General features: G+C 46.7%; 1 protein-coding gene across 7 annotated transcripts in view; it reads right to left on the bottom strand.

The window, feature by feature from the left end:
- TRIM66 (tripartite motif containing 66) overlaps positions 1-20360 on the bottom strand; it is a 56392-nt gene that overhangs the window by 18195 nt on the left and 17837 nt on the right. For 5 of the 7 annotated variants that reach the window (XM_088843102.1, XM_088843098.1, XM_088843097.1 and 2 more), the window contains 9 exons: positions 18738-18837; positions 17186-17333; positions 16114-16246; positions 15448-15564; positions 13675-13789; positions 12992-13138; positions 10473-10590; positions 8118-9022; positions 6309-6470 (listed from right to left, as the gene is read on the bottom strand). In XM_088843102.1, the coding sequence (XP_088699228.1) occupies positions 6309-6470; positions 8118-9022; positions 10473-10590; positions 12992-13138; positions 13675-13789; positions 15448-15564; positions 16114-16246; positions 17186-17333; positions 18738-18746 (1854 nt within the window). In that variant the 5' untranslated portion in view covers positions 18747-18837. Of the gene's footprint in view, positions 1-6308; positions 6471-8117; positions 9023-10472; positions 10591-12991; positions 13139-13674; positions 13790-15447; positions 15565-16113; positions 16247-17185; positions 17334-18737; positions 18838-19499; positions 19637-20360 lie in introns of those variants that run through there. The other 2 variants (XM_088843101.1, XM_088843103.1) reach the window with 2 other exon arrangements.

Raw genomic sequence — 20360 nt, 5'->3', positions numbered from 1 at the left:
TCTCCTTGTCTCTTAAGCTCTTTATCTCTGTTTGCCACCTGCCTGACCTGGGACCTATCTGAATTGTATGAAATCTCAGCCTCTTCTCCTGGTCACCTTTGCAGTCCTTTACCCATCTAACCCTGTTCATCTGTGCTCTGTTACCTGCTGCCTTTCCTCTCCCCTTTCTCACCACCCAGATCTTTTTCTGGAGTTCAATTTTTATTTTTTGCTGAATTCAATTTCTTTTTCTGAAGACCTGGAGTGCCTACATTGCCATTCTAACGATTGCCATGAGATGCTGTCAAAATTCAGAGAAGATATTGTTCTTTCAGTTTAACAGGAAGGGAAATTGAGACACAGAATGAGTACGCAAATTTTCCAAGCTCAGAAAAGAATCCAAGACCAGGCCTAGCCTTAGAAACCTGCTGGCTGGTCTTGATTTTACGCCATTAGGTAGAAAGCTAGTGCTCTAGTACGACGTGGTTGAGAAGTCAATAAACAGACACCTGGTGCACATACCCTGAGTTTAATATAAATTTCAAGTTTGTACAGCAAGATAATGTTGCTGGGGATAAAGCAGCACAGATAGAATGGTGTTTCACAGAAATCAATTTGCCAGATATCTGAAACATACCCCTTTCGATAACAAAATGCAATTGACTTTAAAATATTATTTTGAAGGATAGTACTTCTAAAATGCTTTGCACACTACTCTGTCTTACTAAACAGAGTACCTGAGGCTGAATGAGACCATCTCTTAGTGACGTAAAATAATTCTGATGAACCTCTATTGCTAGGGTATTCTGTAGTTCATCGATGCTTTAGGGAACTTATAAGAACGTAGTAGGGTTTAGCTAGTCCTTTCCGTGAATGACATCACATCATGGCACTTTTCCAGGTGAAGTTTCTTGTCTTCTCTCCTGTTGTTAGCTGCCATTATAGAAGTCCTGACTCCCTGCTTCTACTCTGCTTACTGCTATAATATAGAAAAACTAAAAATTTCCAAAGAAAACCATATAACTAAGCTTGCTAGATCAAGTTGACTAAATTGGGCTTATAGTCTAATACAGAATATAATGTATGAGGTTTGTAATAACTGTTCTTGTTGTTCTGAAGCTTTGCCTGCTTACTTCTGGTTTCAGGTTTTGATTCTAGGAGTTAAACTTGTCAAAGACTGATCACCATGTACTGGTACGGTAGGAGAAGAGGCCAATGACTTGTGATTTGTCTTTTGGAAACACATTGAAGGCCTTCGCCTTGGCTGAAGGAAATAGATAAGAAGACAAGGATGCATGTAAATAGATTTGTGAACTAAATCTTTGGAATATTTGAGTGTTTCAACAGCTTCAGATTAAGTAGACTGATTTAACAGCAGTAGATCTTGACACAACTGAACCAGACAGCTGAGTGGGGAACTAACTTTTCCTGCCAGTGGTTTCACAAGTTGATTTTGAATAGGAAGGTTGTTCTTGCTGATAGTGTCCCACCAGCTCAATGAAAAATTCTTCTATGAAGTAAGGTTGTTGCTACAGATGTAACTATGTTGATATCCGCTAACCAATGAGAGTCAAATGGGAAAACAATCATGGCTGGTGAAGAGAGAAGAACTGAAGAGTACCCAGTGCCCTGATGATCCAAGAAGATGGGAAAAAAGAAAAAGAGGATCAGGATCTGAGGCAGAAGGAAGAACAAAGGAAAAAGCAGAGTCCAGTGAATCTGAAGTGAAGGCTAGAATGAGTGGAACCTTTAAAACCCAAATTTTGGAGATGTGGAAGAACTAGGCCAGAGGTATTTTTCTTGGGCTAGCTTAAGGAAATTTAAAGGTCGAGGAGCAAGAACCTATTTTTTCATGAACCAGAAGATCTAGACAAAGATCTTAGGTTTGGTCTGTGAATGAAATCAGGTTAGAAGGAAGGAGATAGGCTTCCTAAAGAGTATAAAATTCAGAGAGCCAGACATGGGGAGTGTTTGGCTCAATTCCTATGTAAGACAGTGTGCACATCTCTATGCAGTTCTGCACTGCTAACCGGGTCATAGCCTGGGCCATAAGAAAGCCTTATCAGGCCCTGGAAGCATTCTGAGCAAAAGCTGTCAGTGCCAGGCTGCAAGGAAAAGACAGTTGCTTTAGGAATAGACATGGATGAGAACCCATGATCTGGTCCATAGCCATGTATTTGGAGACTGTGAAGGCAGGGTGCCTAGTTTTTCCTCACTTATGTCAAGGTTTAGAATATGCATTTAAGCAAATTATTTTCCATCTCTGGGCTTGAACTTCCTCCTCTACAGGTGAATGTAAATCTCACTGAGTTTTAAGAATCAAATCAAGAGCCCAGGCATCAAAATGCTTTGATAAAGGCATAAATGCTATTCATCAGGTTCATAATCCTCCACTCTTCTGCATCACTCTTAATAATCCAGACCACAGGAATGTCAAATACTTCTGCATCATTTGCTGACAATATATCCCAGACTCCGCTGAAGCTGTAAACAGTAACTTAGTGGCCTAAAAGTCCTCTAAACATCTGGAGCCCCACTATGAGCAGAAGAGAGGTCCCTCTTGCAGGTGAACTGGGGTTCAGCTAGAGCTCTCTATGATGCCTACAGCCTTGATTCCATGAGGGCTGACAAAAAGAGTGTGTGTATTTTTCAGCAGTTGACTAGTTCAGAAGTATGAAACGAAGCCATCGAAATGTCTTCCAGTTTCACTTGGTAAAGGGGTTCTGTTGTAAAGTTGTCTTTCTTCCATCTTTTTTCAAAGTGGCTGAACCAAGATTAGACAGCTTAGTCAACAGCAGCTGACAAACAAATGTCCGAGTTCATACAAAAACATTCTGCTGGCGGCACAGAAGGTGGTGGGATAAAATGCTCCAGAGACTGCCGAGCTCAAGCCACTAGAAAACCCATTCTAGAACTTTCACATCTCATTTGCAGCAGCAATCTGTTTTCACCACCAGCTCATTTAGTACCATCTCCTAGGTACGTGTGCACAGCTGCTCGGCTGTAACAAAAGTCCTCCTTGTAAGTGACACAAAGCAGCTCCGAGCAGGAGTAGGTCTCTTTGGAACACACACAGCTGTGCCCGCTGCCACAGTTTCCTCTCGTCTGTGGACTCAGATAGACTTCTGACTTCCCCTGGCGCTTGCCAGCCAGTACAGACCAAGGAGTAGGCTGGGGGCTAAGTGCCGTTACCAGATAAAGACAGCAAGACCCAACTAGGATGGGTCTTAAGACTTCTCCCCAGCAAGGCCTCAGGTTACTTCAGAGAGTATAAAGATAGGAAAATCCAGCAGTGAGAGGCCACATGGAGTCCTACTTCTCCCACTGCAATGCACAGAGAGAGGCAATTTAACCTAGTCATTGAACCCAGGGCTGAGGCAGGAACTGTGCTCTGGGCCTAACCTTGCCAATAGTTGCCTGCTTAACTTTTAGGCAGTCATTTAATCTCTCTGTGTCTCAGTTTCCACATCTTTCAAAGGGGAATAAGAAAGTGGCTTCCTCATAGTATTGCTAGGATAAACAAAGAGATAAAATAGAAAAATACATATAAAAATCTATGAAAAAAAAGTAGAAAATTCTATACAAAGTATTATAAATCAATGATAAGATGCTCAGAATGTTGTTGGGTAACCTTGACCTTCATATCCCCCACCCTGTCCAATCCCAGATTCAAGACAATGAATTCCCTCAAAAAGAAAGCCCCTTTCCTTATTTCAGGAACTTTGTGTATAACCAGTACCTTGCTCAGTCAAGTAGACCCAAAGGTTCCTCTGGACCAGGTTCCCCTGGATGGCAACCTTGAGGTTCCTTTTTTTGGGAGTACAAGCCTTAAAGAAGCCTATGAAATGTCTGAAAAATGTCAAGTCACTTGGCCCCTCCACACCTCTGCGTGGGTCCATGGTAACAGCCAGAGGCAGCTCCAGATGAAAAGTTAAATATCCTAACTTTTAGATCTTCATCAACCCCACTGCCATCCTGCAGCCATGCAGGAGCGAAGCAGCCCCTCCCTTCGTGGCTCCAAGCACCCTGCCAGCCACCCACCCAGGTAGCACAGACTCTATGCTTGCATGTGGCTCGCCTCCTTTCCTCTCTACTGGGTGGAGGAGCAGAACTGAGACCCATCAAATAAGCAGAAGCATTTTCAGCATGACTCCCACTACCAGTTGGGCACTGGTAATCCCCATGCTCCCTACTTCCCTCTAGAGCTAGCTGTCTTCCAGCCTCCAGAGGAGACCACCACCAATTCAAAACTTGACTTTTTCTTCCCCTCAAATGTACTTTTCTTCCCATGCTTCCATCTCAGATGAATGGCAACTCAGTGGACCAAGACACACCTTGAATGTCCTTTACCCCACTTCCCACTGCCAATCAGACTCCAAGTCCAAAAATCTCCTGGGATCTGATCTCTTGAAGTCCTTGCTGCCTCTTCTTTCCCATCATTACCTGATTTCATTCATCTTCTCCTATTTCTCCTCTGTACTAGTTTGGTCTCCCTTACTATAACTAAAGTGATCTCTCTATACTTTAATCCTCCTTGCCAGTAATCCTTCATTCACACCTCACAACCCCCAAGACTGAATCCCAAATTCAGAGCATAATTTACAAAGCTTTCTAACTACTCTGGTTTCAATCACTCCCATTCTCTAGTTCATCTCATGTTCCTACCAAGTCAAATTATCTGAAACCCCCTAAGCAGCCCAGGCTTTCTCTCACTTCTGGACCTTCCTAATAGCCATTCCCTCTATTTATTCTAGCCTTCCCCCTCCATCTCTCCGTCCCCAACTTAATTTTTCAAACAAATCTCAGCGTAAAACCATGTTCTCCAGGAAGTCATCTCCAAGGGTTCGGTGCTCTTTATATACACCCCACTGACTATCACAGCACTTCACCATACCTCACTGTTGCTGCTTGTTTAACTCTCTCTCCCACTGGACTATAAGGTACAAAGTGAGACTACTTATTCATCAATGCGTTCCTGACACCTACAAAAATAGGAGGCACACAATAGGAGGTTAACATAGTTTTTGATCACTGAGTGAATAAATAAATGGGTGGATAGATGGATGGTTGAACAGATAGGTATGTACCTCAGGTGTAAGAACGTAAACTGCTAAGAGCCACACAGGTCCAATTTACAGCATCTTGTGGGCCTCTAGGCCAAACCATTTTCAGAAGGATAGGGCAGGCTAGGCACAAACTGAAGACCTTTAGTACCAGACTTCAGGGGATTTCTAAGGTAACACTCCAATTTTGCCATCTCTTACTTTTCAGAATTCTCTTCTCAGGTATCACTGAGGTAGACTGATCTATGGCAGTGGCGCTGCTGGGAGAAACATGATAAGGGGTAGTAGGTACAAAGGACAACTAGAGAAATTGGGACTGTAGAGCCCAAGGGATGCTGCAGGGCTGAGAGTGCAGGCTAGAAGGGAACAGAACAGCTGACAGAGCTTCCGGTACAGGGCTGAGTGGAAGTACCAGGAGGGTTGAGGGGATGAGACCAGAAAAGGGACAGGATAAGGGGAAACAGGGCCAAGGGACACATGGAGGGCTGGTGGGAAGGCACAGCACAGCCCTGAGGTTCCAGCTAGGAGGACGACCAGGGTAGAGATGAAACACAGGAGTGACAGTAGGACAACCAGGAGTTGTAGGATTCTGGATTATTGCCGTGAACTGTCCACCAAGCAGACAGGTGGATAGACAGGAAGAGCTTCGCTAGCTTATCTTCAAAACATCCCAGTGCCCTCAGATGCTTAGCCACCTCTGCAGGTCATCTCTGTAGACCACTCACCCACAGAATTCCATTAATTCAAATTCTAAAGCCAGCCAACTCTGGATTGTGGGACCACATAAAACACTTTCCCCACTGTCATTCATTGCAGAGAGGAAAAAGCTCAGGCTGTGATTCTCATTTTACATAAACCTTAGCCCCTTTTATCTATTAGCTGTAGGCCCCTGGATCTGAGTTTCCTTGGCTATAAAATGGGGATGCCCACCTCACAGAACTATTGGGAAGGTTAAGTGAAGTCACCCTGTGGAGCACCAAACGCAGTTCTAGGTATACAGTCAGTGTTCAACAAACTGACTTTCCTTCCCTTTCCCCCTCCTCTCGAAGCCCAGCTGCTCCCAATTTAAGTGTGTGGGGGAGTGCCAATGGGGTGGAAGAGGACCTTGCTCACTCACTAGGACAAAAGACATGAGTCAGGGGTGTGTAACATCCAGGGATGAGCCAGGGACACTCCTCCCCCTACCCAGACATGCTCAGCCAGGTCCCCAGGGCCTTGACTGGCAGTGGGTCCCATATGGTCAGGGAAAGCAGGCTCCAAATGTACCTTTCTCACCACATTCGGAGAGGAGTGCTGGACGGCGCTGTCCAATGGGGGGACACTGTGAGGGGTTTCCTCCCCAGATGCCTGGGGCAAGTTAGCAGCAGTATTCTTGTCAAGAGGGAGAGTCGGCTTTGGGCCTTCAGATGCTGGAGGCTCATCTGCAGCCTGGAGGAGAAAATAAGAACTTGGGTGGGTCCTGAAATGGCAAACCACTCCAGTATTCTTGCCTGGAAAATTCCATGCACAGAGGAACCTGGCAGGCTACAGTCCATGGGGTCACAAAGTCGGACATGACTAAGTGGCTTTCATTTCCCGTAGAGAGTAGCAGCAGGGGTAAAGGCTGAGGCCCACCGCACTGCCCACTGCTGCTGTCACCACCTGCACTGCGGATGGCCTGAAAGCTTCTCAGAAGATACTCTTATCCAAGCTGTTCCTAACATGACATCTTAGAGCAGAACGCAAACCAAGAATCATGAGCTAACTTTGTCAGAGTCACCTAAGCAATCCCAATAGTTTTGACTTACATTTATAGAGCTGTGGTCCTCTATAAACCCTAGACCCTTCTCTGCCATCATAAGAGTTATTCTATATAAGGAACTGAGCCTCAGAGGCAGACATTTAAAGCCTGATCTGAAGTCAGTGCTTTGGGACTTCCCTGGTGGTCCAGTGGTTAAGAAACTGCCCTTCCATTGCAGGAGACATGGGTTCCATCCCTGGTTGAGGAACTAAGATCCTACATGCTATGCAGCATAGCCAAATAAATAAAAATAAAATTGAAGTTGTCAGTGCAGAAGCAAAAATGTGAAGCCTTATATTTTGTAATAAAGCAAAAGTCTATAGAGCTGCTTTGAAGGTATAAATGTGGTTACATATATTTCACTATGAAAAAAGTGAAAGGGGATGAGGAAGGGGCTGGAACAGGAAGTTGTTGGAAACCAAGAAAAGCGAGAATTAAGAATGAAGATGTGGAGTGCTGCAAAGATCCCAGAGGTACGAACTACACCTCTCCAATTGGCTTTTAGCTGAGAAAAGAGAGGAGCAGCCTTAGTCATCCTCCTAGGGAGAGAACAAGGCCTCCTCTGTGGCAATTCAGAGTCAGCTGGCATGGACCCAAGACTTGGCACTACCACTTGATGTTTTATGAGCATACAGTGTGCTAAATCACTTCGGTTGTGTCCAACTCTTTGTGACCCTATGAACCACAGCCTGTCAGGATCCTCTGTCCATGTGATTCTCCAGGCAAGAACACTGGAGTGGTTTGTCATGCCCTCCTCCAGGGGATCTTCCCAACCGAGGGATCGAACCTGTGTCTCTTCTGCCTCCTGCATTGGCAGAAGAGTTCTTTACCACTAGTGCCACCTGGGAAGCCCCCAATGTTGTATGATCTCTAGGGAAGTGATCTGCTTAAGCTCTCCCCTTCCCCCAGCTGGGATTCATAAGTTACAGTAAAGACAGTGAGGTTACAAAGGTAAGAGACAGCCTCCCTTCTGCCCTGCACTGACTGGAGTCCAGCACAGCTCAGGAAGTTCCATTAATGGACATGGTCCCTAGTGTCACCCAGGAGGACAGGACTAGGCCAGGCCACTCTGGACAGGATTGAGCCTAGATCTGTGTTGGGGCTAAGTACTGTGTTCTCTGGAGCTTTCCTGAGATGGAAGGCAGAGCCCAGGGCAGTCTTGAATTGGGAGGGCTGAGTTCAAGGCCACCTTAAGATGAAGAAACTGTGTTCCTGTGCCACCCTGTGATGGGGAGGCTGTGTTCCCGACGCTCTCCTAGGGAGAATCTAGGGAGGTGGTGCCACCCTGACCTCACCTGCACAGTGTCCTCTTGGCTCTGGGACTGGACGGGTGCCGGCTGCCTCACAATGTAATTGATCTGCCCCACGATGGTTTGCTGTAGATGCTGAGGCGATTTGGTCTGACTCAGCTGCAGGCTGGGCTGTTGAGCCTGAAGAAGAAGCTCCAGGTCCTTCTGCATTTCCTCCAGCTCAAACTTGTGGTGCATTATGTCCATGTTCTGGGAACAGGCGGGCCCTGGGGGGCTCTCGTGCTGACTAGAAGCCAGATGCTGGGATGGAGGGAGAGGCGGGGGTGGCTGCTGTTGGGGTGGAGGGGGCGGAGGGGGCGGAAGTGGCAGCTGCTGCTGTGGCGATGGCTGAAAGTGGCTGAGCTTCAGCTTCTGGTGGTGTCCAAACTGCACCTGGATGGAGGGTGTCTGCAGGGTGGGCGGGGCATGGGCTCCTTGCTGAACATCCTGTGGGGGAACGATGCACACGGGCTGGGAAGTCAGCTGCTGCCCCAGCCGCTGGGGTGTGCTCTCCGGCTCTGCAAGGGGCTGGGTTTCCAGCCAGGGCTGAAGCAGCTTTGGCGGGTGAGGATTGCAGGGCAGTTCCTTCTCCCTGGGCAGCAGCGTGGAGCACTGCAGGGAGCCCAGCTGTTGGGGTACCATCTCAGAGGGCTGCCGAAAGCTGTGCACTGGGTGTATGCTGGGTGGGGGGACCTGGCCTTTGAGGGAGGGTGAGACTGGGGAGCAGTGGGAGCAGCACACGGAAGAGGAACAGAGTGCTGGAGACTGGAACTTGTGCGAGGGATGGCTGAGAGTCTCTTGCTGAGCCACTGGGGACTGGTGGCTTTGGTAAAAAGATGATGGTCCCTGTAAGCCTCCATAAGCAGGAGTATCTGCCCGGGACAGCTGTCCACCCTCAGTAGTTATACAGCCTAAAAATTCAGAATAGAGAGTGTTTCCAAAGGTGATCTGCAGTTGTTCCCCCTACTCCTGCTACCTCCCTCTTCCAGGGCCAAAGGATATCATTCAACAACCTTGTACCAGAGGCAGAGATGAAGAAATTCAATCCCTAACCCCCAAGACTCAGTCTAGAATGATATCAGCAATAGAAACTATACAGACCTGCGCTGGGAGCCTGGGACATTTGAGGAATCAGCTCAGCTTTTACCAGAGGCTCAGTCCTGACTCTGTTTGTATCCCACTAGGGAAACCATGGGCTCCGTCACAGAGTACCTACTTCTTTTTTAACAGAATAGCCCAAGAAAGACTCAAACCAAAACTATCAACACTGGGGGGAGAAAAGGGAGTGTATTAAAAAGTAGCAAAGGAGATTCATCCCCAGGATAAATGGGTAAGTCCTCAAATACTGTTCCAGAGAACGAGATGTTGGGTAAGCAGGGTGGAGGAGAGTGGGGAGGCTCTATCCCCAGGTCAGTGCCAAGAGTCAGTGCTGATGTCTGAGGACCCGAGGCCCTCATGCATGAGAAGATGATGCTATTGTTGTTTTAGTCTAATGGCTTCTTCAGCTCCTCCGAGGCTTATGGAGGGGAAAACCAAGTACCCTGAGGGCAGGTGGTGAGTTTTATTCACCTCTGGTCACTTAGTGGCCAATGTGGGGCCTGACTCAGAGCAGATGCTCACCAAAGGTCTGTGGAATTGTATCAAAAGGGAAAGGAAAGCAGAAAATAAACCTAAATATCATTTATTATTCTGTCAAGTTCAAAACACTTTCAATGAGAGTATCAGTCCAGACAAAGGTAGCAGTTGGCCATTAGTTTAACAACCTACCATTAGGTTGTCAGCACAGGTACAACTTCAAATTGTCTACATTCTGCCTAAATATTGAACGCCAGCAAGTTATTGCAGCAGGGAAGAAAAATGTACAAGGTCATGAATTATCTGCTTACATCTCAATTCCAAAAGATGTGTGTGACACTGCCTGTCTGTCTCTCTCTCTGTGTCACTGAAATACTTCTGTTTGTGTCCACACACATGTATACCCTTGTACTCAGAGACACAGGTCCGCCTGCACTGCCATACAGCATTCTGGAGAGTAGGACCACTGTCTCGTCTCCTCTTCTAGCAATGAAACCAACAGAACAGGGACATTCATGCAGAATAGGAAACTCAGATTTCAACTGGTCCTATTACAAAAGTCCTATATTGCCATTGCTATTTAAGCTGTCAGCTCTCCCCACCCCCACCCCAACCCCACCATCATCATCCCCAGGAAAAGGTTTGCTGAATGACTCCATGACCACTGGCGGTCTCAGGGTGCACTTTCTCTTGGGCATATGCTGATCTACCCAGTGAGTTAAGCAGATGGTCTAAATGTGTTCTTAGCAATCATGCAAAGGCCCATAGAGCAGGCCCTGGGCTCACCTAGGGAAGCCAGCTGCTTGGTCCAGAAGTTAGGCTCCCAAGTGAATCTGATACTCCAAGGGGAACCAGGGTCTGTGTTACAATTTGTCTCCAGCAATCGCTGCATCTGAAACACAATCTGACAACAGCAATGACCAAAGGTCATTTCTTTGGGCATCTTGTGCCAGAGTAAGAACTCCCTCTCCCTCACTCATTGGACAGGCTGAAGGGCCCAGAGTCATGGCTATTTAGCCTGTGATCCTCCCCAGTGTGCCCCCTCATTTCCTTACACCTTAGTATCTTCACATTCCTCCCCCTTCCTCCACCCCTACTGATCCCCTTCCTCTTATTGAGGCTTTTGGAAAGCCTACATTCTTATCTCTTCCAGGCCTCAGATGATTTTAATTCTTCCTCATATATCACTTGACAGCACCCTCTCAAGAGTGCTCCCTTCATTCTACCATAATCTCAACTGAAAAGTCCATGGGGGCAGACACTGAGTTCCCCAGAGCTGTCCTTCCACCCCCTTGTAAAACTCCTTTCCATCCTACTCAACTGCCCTCTTCTTCCCTCATCCTTTTCATCTATCTCTTATTACTAAAACTCTCCTATTTATCTAGGACTTTGGCAAGTACCCAACTACCCTGCTAACATCGAATTAACCAATGTCCTAATCAACATTTTAGCCTCTTACTTCCTTGAGCTCTTTAATGTAAACCACCTTCACTTCTCTTTTCAGTTCAGTCACCAGACTTAGACCATTTTCACCATCTAGAACCATTCTACCTATGAGACCTTAAACTCCAACAACCTACGCCCTGATCACAATAGTTCTTGGTCTTCCTGAGCATGCTATTCAACCTCACTGAACTCTCCAAGCCCTGCTCCCTCAGCCCAGCTGGCCATGCTAGTTTTCCATCGCTTTAAGTAACAACATCACTAGTGCCCTAATTCCCTTCCCATCAATGCCTGCCCTTGCATCAACCCAGCCATCCCAAAGCTATGTTATGTGGGGTCGCTTCACTGATCATTATCCTCAGGGCCACCCTCAGTCCTTCTTCTTGTCAGTTTCCTCTTCCGCGGTCCTTGAAAGTGAAAGTGAAGTCGCTCAGTTGTGTCCGACTCTTTGCGACCCCATGGACTGTAGCCTACCAGGTTCCACTGTCCATGGGATTTTCCAGGCAAGAATACTGGATTGGGTTGCCATTTCCTTCTCCAGGAGATCTTCCTGACCCAGGGATTGAACCCAGGTCTCCCTTTGTAGGCAGACGCTTTACAGTCTGAACCAAAAGGGAAGTCCCTCCATGGTCCTTAATGACTATTTAAAATCTTTACTTCTCTCCTGAATGTCATTTACCCAATGTCTAATCCTCTGATTATCACTGCTTACTTCATAGAGGCTGAAGGCAAATTCCCTCAAACTTGTATCCCTCCTATCTCCAGACTTAACTACATTATACTGACATCTTCCATCCTTCAACCTCAGAGAAAAGAAGTGCCTCTTGCTTAACATCAACCATTTCACTCTAGATCCCACTTCCTTCTGTTTTCCCAGTATGCTCCCTCTACCACACATCTCTTCTGTCTTCAACTTCTTCTCCCAAATAAACACGTGCAAATGTTTTCCTTGTTTTCAAAAAGTATCCCCAACCCTGTCTCCTTCTCAAGCTACCTTATTTCTCTGCTCTTCACTAATGCCTCTACTTCCTCCCCTCCCATCCTCAATCCCTCATTCTAGCTTTTGACCTTTCTACTTTGCTGGAGAGAAAAGCTGCTGGAGTGTCTTTCAAAGGTTATACCAGGGGCCTCCTGATTCTGAGATCTCAAGGTTTCTCTTCACTACTCTTCCTCTGTCACCTATGTAGCAAGGATAACACTGATCCCTTAAAAATTTGGAGCTCTCTGTTAAGTTCTGTGCACCGCACTCCTATCTCTCTGCTGACTTCTGACGGCTGCCTTTCATCTCCTTCACTCATCCCCTTCCTCTGTCTGTGCTGAAAACAGGGGCATTTCCCTGGGCTCCAGGTCTGTTTTTTTCTTCCTTCTTCACACACTTTTCCAATACCATCCAAATCCCAGGGACTCACACATCTTTCTCTCTCTCTCTCTAACCCTGACTTTTCTTCTGACTCCCAGACCCATTCATCAAAACAGATTTGGGACAGATCCCTTTAGACGCCCTACAGGGCCCTTGGATTCGACATATCCAAATACAAACCCCATCAACTCTTTCAAAACTTCTGCTCCTTTTCCTGGGCATCACCAACCTCTTCAGCCCAACACTTCAATGTCAACCTCCACTCCTCCTTTCCTCTTAGGCCTCATTTAAACCCAACCTCCTAGGGAATGTCCAGCATACTGCTAGTATTAATGTCTGGATCTGTGACCTGAGACAGAACTGCAGAATTTCCTAGCTGAGTTGCCTGGAGGAAGGCAGGTCTATTCCAGCACCTGGGTCCTTTGCATTGTGAGGTTTGGTAAAAGACGGTTTTCACTTACTAACCCAAAGTCAGTGATTGAGGAGTTGGAGTTCTTCTTACCAGCTCTTTGCTGAAAAGAAAAGGGATGCTGGTTTTGCTGCAGACAGCCCAGTTAATGAAATTCTGCACATGTTCAAACTGGCGGTTGAGAACCATGATGCTCTGTAACTGCTGCTCCAGCTTCCGCTTCCTCTCATTAGTGATGCCCTGGGTACAGAGAGAGAAGACAGAGTCCCTGATCCTGTTCATGGACTGCAAACCACGTGCTTGAGAAGTCTAGTGGCCTGTGTGCATCAGTGTAAACACAAATGGAATCAGATGAAACTGCACCCCTGAGAGGAGGACATGGCTGCTGAGGGACGGAAGGAGGGAGAGAGAAAGGGTAGGTAGATTTTACAGTGCAAGCAGGAATAAGTGATAAGTGACTGAGGAAATGAATGTCTACATTTCTTGGGCACAGCTCGTTTCATGACTCTTTCAAGGCCATAAACCTGCAAAGTCCAGGAAGGCAGTGCCTTACTGCCACAGCATTAATGGGAGTTTGATCTGATTTTATAAGCCCTTAGTGAGCCAACTTCCCAAAATTAGACAGGACATTTTAAGATACAGGGAGAAGCACAGAGCTATGGAAATTGCACATCTGAATTCTAGCCCAGGCATCCCTGAGCCATGAGACGTATTTGATATGTGCCTGATTTCCGCCCCAGGGAGAGTACAGAACCTAACCATCTGTTCACATATACCTCCAACTCCTCTATGAGTCCATTGGCCTGTTTGTTCAGTTCATTCATCAGAACCATCTTGGCCATTTTGATCTGGTTTTCCACCTTCCTGTGCTGGTGCTTCACCTCAAAAATCCTACAAACAACAGGAGGAAACAGAGCATGGTGAGCCTTTCCCTCCAGGCCTACAACAGCCTACAGACAGCAAACGTAAGAGCCTACAATGTGGACGCTTTCTACTGAAATCAGGGACCAGCAGGCACCAAATGTAAAGAAATAAGAACCTTCCTCCACCATCCATCCTGCCCTTTGTACAACCCAGCCCACTTGATCTAAGTGGGCCAATGGCCCGAAGTTCAACTCATTTTTCTCTCACAAACTGCAGGTCCATCCCCAGGTCAAGTCAATAGCTCACCAGTTCACACAGCACTAGAGGCAGGACAGGGAGAGTGAACACAGGTATGACTTCATGTAATTTCATTTTATTAAAAGGGGGAATACTCTACTAAACAGCGTCATGCAGTGAGAAGAGCCTAGGTAGAGACAGAAAGTAGATGAACGGTTGTCAAGGGCTGAGGATGCTGCAGGTGAACAGGGAGTGACTGCTAATGTGTAAGGGTTTCTCTCTAGGGTGATAAAAATGATATTTTAAAAGCAGACAGTTATAATCATTGTACAACTCTATGAATATGCTAAAAAACCCCACTGAACTGTACATTTTATAAAGGAAATTTTATGGTATAAAAATCATATTTTTATATCTCTATATAAAAATTATATAAAAAATATAAAATTGCCCTTTTAAAATGTACAATTCAGAAGGGCTTCCCTGATGGCTCAGTTGGTAAAATATCCACCTGCAATGCAGGGGACTCAGGTTTGATCCTTGAATTGGGAACATCCCCTGGAGAAGGGAATGGCAACCCACTTCAGTATTCTTGTCTGGAGAATCCCATGGACAGAGAAGCCTGAAGGACTATAAGTCCATGGGGTCACAAAGAGGTGGACACGACTGAGTGACTTTCACGTCATAATAATGGTTGTACAACTCTATGAATATGCTAAAAAAACCCCACTGAATTGTACATTTTAAAAGGGCAATTTTATGGTATATAAATTATATTTCAGTAGAACCATTTTTAAAAAAAAAGAGGCTTTGAAGCCACACAGACCTAGCTTCCAAACCCAGCTCAGTCTCTGACTAGCTGTGTGATCTCAGATAAGTCACCTAATGTCTCTGAACCTTACCCTCCTCTCATCAGTAGAATGGAGATAACCCCTGACTCAAAGAATTGTAAGACCTGATCAAAATGATGCATGCATGATGCCCTATCCAATGCCTGCCATGTGATCCTCTCTCAGTACCTGCTTATTTCTCTTTCTATACAAAATATTGATGACGTCATATCAGGTACAGATGTAAGGAAAACATCAGGGAAGGAGTGACAAAGAATAGACTGCCACTGACTTGCACTCACATAATAAACAGCCCTCTCTTCTCCAGTATCTACTCTGTGCCCTTGTTCTAAGCACCTATCTTTGGTCAGTTCCTGGTCATGTTCAGAAGGCAGGCACTTCAGCCCAGGTTCACTGTGATCATCCTCACCTAGCTTGGCTCCATTCACCAAGAGATGACCTGAAACACCCTCCCTGGCCCTGAGATCTCTAAGACCAGGACATATGTCTTCTGGGACATACGCCAGTGTCTGCATGTCCACTCCATCCTGGTACTGGGACCCAGGGTGAGAGGGAACGGAGCATTTCCAGTGTAGGCAAGGGGCTAGCCGATGCTACCTGTCCTCAATTTGCTTTGCAGATGTCTGTAGACTGGATTTCTTATGTGCCACCTGTGTAGTCACACTTTCCAGAAGCATCCTCTGGTTTTGCAAAACTTCGTCAAGATGTCTGCACCTAGAGGAGGAGGCAGAGGAAAAAATGAGGAAGACCGAGTCTTATTCTGAGCATGCCAGCTAAGCAAGGATCCCCACAATGCATTGTCTCAGTCAGGCCCAGGGAGGCTGGGGTTACATCTGCTGCTGCTGCTGCTAAGTCACTTCAGTCGTGTCCGACTCTGTGCGACCCCATAGACGGAAGCCCACCAGGCTCCCCCATCCCTGGGATTCTCCAGGCAAGAACACTGGAATGGGTTGCCATTTCCTTCTCCAATGTGTGAAAGTGAAAAGTGAAAGTGAAGTCGCTCAGTCGTGTCCGACTCTTAGCGACCCCACAGACTGCAGCCTACCAGGCTCAACCATCCATGGGATTTTCTAGGCAAGAGTACTGGAGTGGCTTGCCATTGCCTTCTCCGGGGGTTACATCTAGGGAGTCAGAAACTCGCCCGGCCTGGGGACTGAAGGTTGGCTTAAGCAGGGAGAGGATTTCCATGCACTGGGAACCCAGCGCTCTCACAGGTAGAGTCCAGAACCCTCCCGCACCCCCTTGGGCAACCGCCCTCCCGACCTGTGCTCTTTGTGTTCCACCACGAGGCAGCTGTGGCACGTAAGCACATCACAGGTCTCACAAAACAGCTTGAGCACTTCCTGCGTGTGTAGAGGACAGTACAAGGCGAAGTCTCCAGAACCACCACTCACTCCTGCCAGAGAAGTCAGAGAAAGCGGGCATGTCGTGCTCAGGAAGACCTCTTATGTTAGCTCCACTAAGCACCCTCAGCCTTCTATGGACACAGGGAAGACCCCGAGCTAGAGGGAAGGTGGTGCAAAACTGACCTTCTTTCTGGGCCAGTGAGGTTCCAGGAACACAACGAGGAAGGTGGGCTTACACTGGCCAGATTTGCACAGTTGTCCAGAAATAACGTACCATCAAGCCCCAGGCATCTCACCATTTGCTGAGCCTGAGGAAGGTGCCTGCTACTTGCTGCACATAGATCTCCTGCAGAATAGTGAGTCCTTCAGAACTTAACCTACACCTCCTCATTGGCCAGGATTCTGTCATGGTGGGGCTGAAACCAGCTGCCCAATCCAGACTGAGGCTGAAACCAGCTACCCAGATCAGATCACATGGATCATAAACTTTGGTTCCTGACTGATGAAGCTAAAACCATTCCCAATGTTCAAGGGCCTTGAGAAAAGACTTTGAAGAAGATTGTTACTTAAAACAGATGGTGCTGGATGGATAAATGGACAAACCCTGATCCTGTATGTTAAATTAATCAAGTAACTAAACAGAAGTGGGGTCTGATTGCTCTAAACAGAGGTGAAAGACCGGGAACTCAATTAGCTGCCACGGTAATTCAAGACTTCTCCTCCCCGCACCATCTCACTCACAGTCACCTACTCCCCATGTGCCACCTGCCCTGGCCTGGCAACAGGAACAGCCTGGAGTGAAGGTACACTGTGCTGTGACTCTGGAGGAAACAGCTTTTCTTTAGGAAAGGCTCACCCCTACTCTCACCCCCAGCAGGGAAACAAGGGCAGAGAGCACTTCTCCAAAGATTTTGTGGTTTGGTACTACTTACAGGGCGGGGGATGGGGGCGGGGGGGTATGTGAGCTAGTGGAGGGGAGGGAGTGATACCTGGAGATCCCTTCTGGGTCCGGGAAAAGAGCGGGCCCCCAGGGGCTGGGCCATGCCGGTGCTCCTCCGTGCAGGAGCTGCAAAGCCAGCGGTTGCAGTAGGTACAGAGGATGTGAGCTGCCCTCTTCTCCTTGCACTCTGAGCAGTTCTAGGAGTAGAGAGTTCTGGAATTACTGACAGCGTCTTCATCATTTGGACCTGCTTTTATGAGTGGTAAACATGCTAGGGACTGGGACCCACAGAGCTGTTCCTCCACTATTTTGGAGTGTAGTCCATTCTGGAGAGCTGCCTGGGAGGGATACACGGGGGCACGTGAAGGAAAGCATGTGACTAAGAACAGTGGCCTCAAGGCCTCTTCACACAAATCCTGTGTTGCAGCTGAGGATATGCAGATAAATAAGGCAAGGTTCTGCTCTCAAGGTACACAGCCTGGACAGTGTGGCAAACACTCAGTGGGTTATGCTGTGATGAAAGGATGTACCAAGTGCTAAAGAAGCAAAGCGAGGTTTCCAGGAGTTCCATCTAGGAGAGGCTAGGAAAGGTCCTCCATAAAGAGGTGACATTTGAGTTGGATACTGAATGACAAGTAAAAGTTCACCAGGCAGACAAGTGAGGAAAACGTAAAGCACAGGCAAAAGCAAAAATTTCAACATGCTACAGAGAAGAAGAAACTGTAGCTGTATGAGTGCACAAAAAGATGATCATAAATAGCCAGGAAAGAGTACGACAGACCAACTCTCAGAGCTGTGTTTCCACTACTGGGGCTTGCCAGGACCAAGAATCTCTGGCCTTCTCCTGGTACAAATGTGCATTCATTTGGTCCGAAAATACCATGTAGGGCTGATATGAGAGATGAAAAGAAGATTTCTGAAAAATTAGCCTGTCTGTGCTGAATAATACAGGCCACCAAACTGATGTGGATTCTGACAGCTTTATCCTCACCCTGGGATCTGACAAACCCACAGCAAGAAAAAGAAAAGAGGAGAAATGTAGGTTTTACTAACTAAACTATTAATTCCTTAAGGGTGGAGACATGGGTCTCTCTCTCCCTAGTATTCAGAATAGGCCCTGGCATATATGACAGACATTCAGTAAGGATGTAACACAGGAGCAAGTAAGTAAAATGGCAAATGAATAAAATGTAGTGGCAAGGATTCCCCAGTAGAGAAAGAATGAGAAGGGATACTAGTCAATAAGTGGTATGAAATTTCAGAAACTCAGGGAAAAGGTATTAGTTGTTAAATACAAGCAAAACTGATGAACCCATCTAACCCAGGCTGGTGAATGAGTTTCAGCTCGAGTATTGGGAGGGTGAAGGGAATAAAAGCTTAGTAATCATAATTTCCAGTAAAAACTATAAGAGAGAAAAAACACACTCATTTTGCTTCCCCAACTGAAACACTTTGATTCTCTTCTGGATAGAAGGATGGATGGATGATTAGGTAAACTGGTGGAAGGGTAACAAGTAAGATGGGTGGACAGACAGACTTACGGACAGGGTTGCATGGATTTCTGAAAAGAATTAGCTGCTTCTTTGCTTGTCCTGACTTACCCTCACCATCTTGGATTGCCCAGAAGAAAAGCACTGCAGCAGAAAATGTTCAGTTACATCCCTGGTGACGTGTACTCATACCCAGGACAGGAGATGAGCTCTGAGAAAAGAGGGCAAAGATAGCAGAGTCAGGGCAACACGGCAGGTTACACATAAGACCTAGACACAAGGCTTTCTAATACAAAACACCCAGGCATGTGCCAACACCATCTGTGCCAAAATGAAGTATATTTGATGCCATAGCCTGCACTTACCATCAAGGTACTCTGGACATGACCAACCTATTAGGGGCCTGCCCCACAGACCTCCCCACATCCTCAACTTTGCCTGATCCTACATCTCTTTCCTTCCTACAAAATAGAGGTCCAACCCTGCTCCAGCTGTGATAATCAGGTGCCTTCCGGCTGCTCCCACCCTTCATTTCACAGCCCTGAGAGCCCAGTTTCCACTACTGGATAAGTTCAAAGGGGTCAGTTTAGCCCAGGGCACAGCTCCAGCCATTTATATTACCATGTAGGAGAATTTCTTTAGAGATTTCAAAGCTAGAGCTTTCAATGCTAGAGCTTTCAGAAAGTTCTAGCCAAAGAAAGGCAAGGACTGTCTGCCTGCTCATCTAGGAGACACTCTTCTCTTGTAACAACCAAGACTAATTGGTCTGCCCCTGGAGCTCAAAGAGTGTTTGCTGCGCCTTCTCCATGCATTCCATGCTGGGTGCACCCCATACATGTATTTTCACCCATGAACGTGAACATCTTGTCCTACCTCCCTCTCGCCAGAGGAATGCAGCAGTCTCCAACACATTCGTCAGCATGGTGGGTTCCTGAACTATATAAGCAGTATGACACTGCCACCCTGAAGACTGCAGTACTTCAGGTCCACTACGTAAGTACTTGGCCCACTGAGAGCAAGGAGACGAGCTCCTGAGGGCCATGTGCCTGTGCCCAGGGATGAGGACAACCAGGAAAGGGGCTGGCTCTGCCAGTGATGTAGCAATAATACCACGGTCTTCTCTGTTTCATATCACCAAAATGACACAATGGCAGTTGCTCTAGAGCTGCACGCAGACAAACAAGTCCAAACACCAGGTATACCACCCAATGACCTTGGTTGGGCAAGTCACTTAATCTCACTTAACTCCTCGGTACACCAGTTTCTTCATATGCAAAATAGCAAGGGAAAACAAGAGTTGCTGTGAGGACTGAACTAAACAATACTTGAGAATTCACAGAATCGTCTAAGAATGCTGACTTTGAATTCAAAAGATTTCTCCTATCCCATTCATGGTAAGACAATAACCTTAATTATCAACTCTCCCATCTGATGAAAGTCAGATAGTCTGAGAGACTGAAAAAGTGGCCACAAATTCTTCCCCTCCTTGTGCCATGCCCTTGCAATCCTATCCATTAAAAGTGGAGTCTTCCCAAAAAAGTGTAGTCTATTCTCTCTCTTTGAAGCTAAGCTGCCCTCATGACCTGGTTTGGCCATCAGAATGCAGAAAAAATGACAATGAATTAGTTCTAAGCCTAGATCTCAAGTGGCTTTACATGATTCTGCTCTCCCTCTCAGAACTCGAATACTGCCACATGAACAACAACAGGTTAGATAGCTTGGAGACAAGAAACC

Source organism: Moschus berezovskii, chromosome 14 (genome assembly GCF_049115385.1).
Source record: "Moschus berezovskii isolate FMDL1 chromosome 14, NW_MosBer_1.0, whole genome shotgun sequence".
NCBI lineage: Eukaryota > Metazoa > Chordata > Mammalia > Artiodactyla > Moschidae > Moschus > Moschus berezovskii.
Note: the sequence above shows the minus strand (reverse complement) of the source record. Positions and strands in the feature narration are given on the sequence as shown.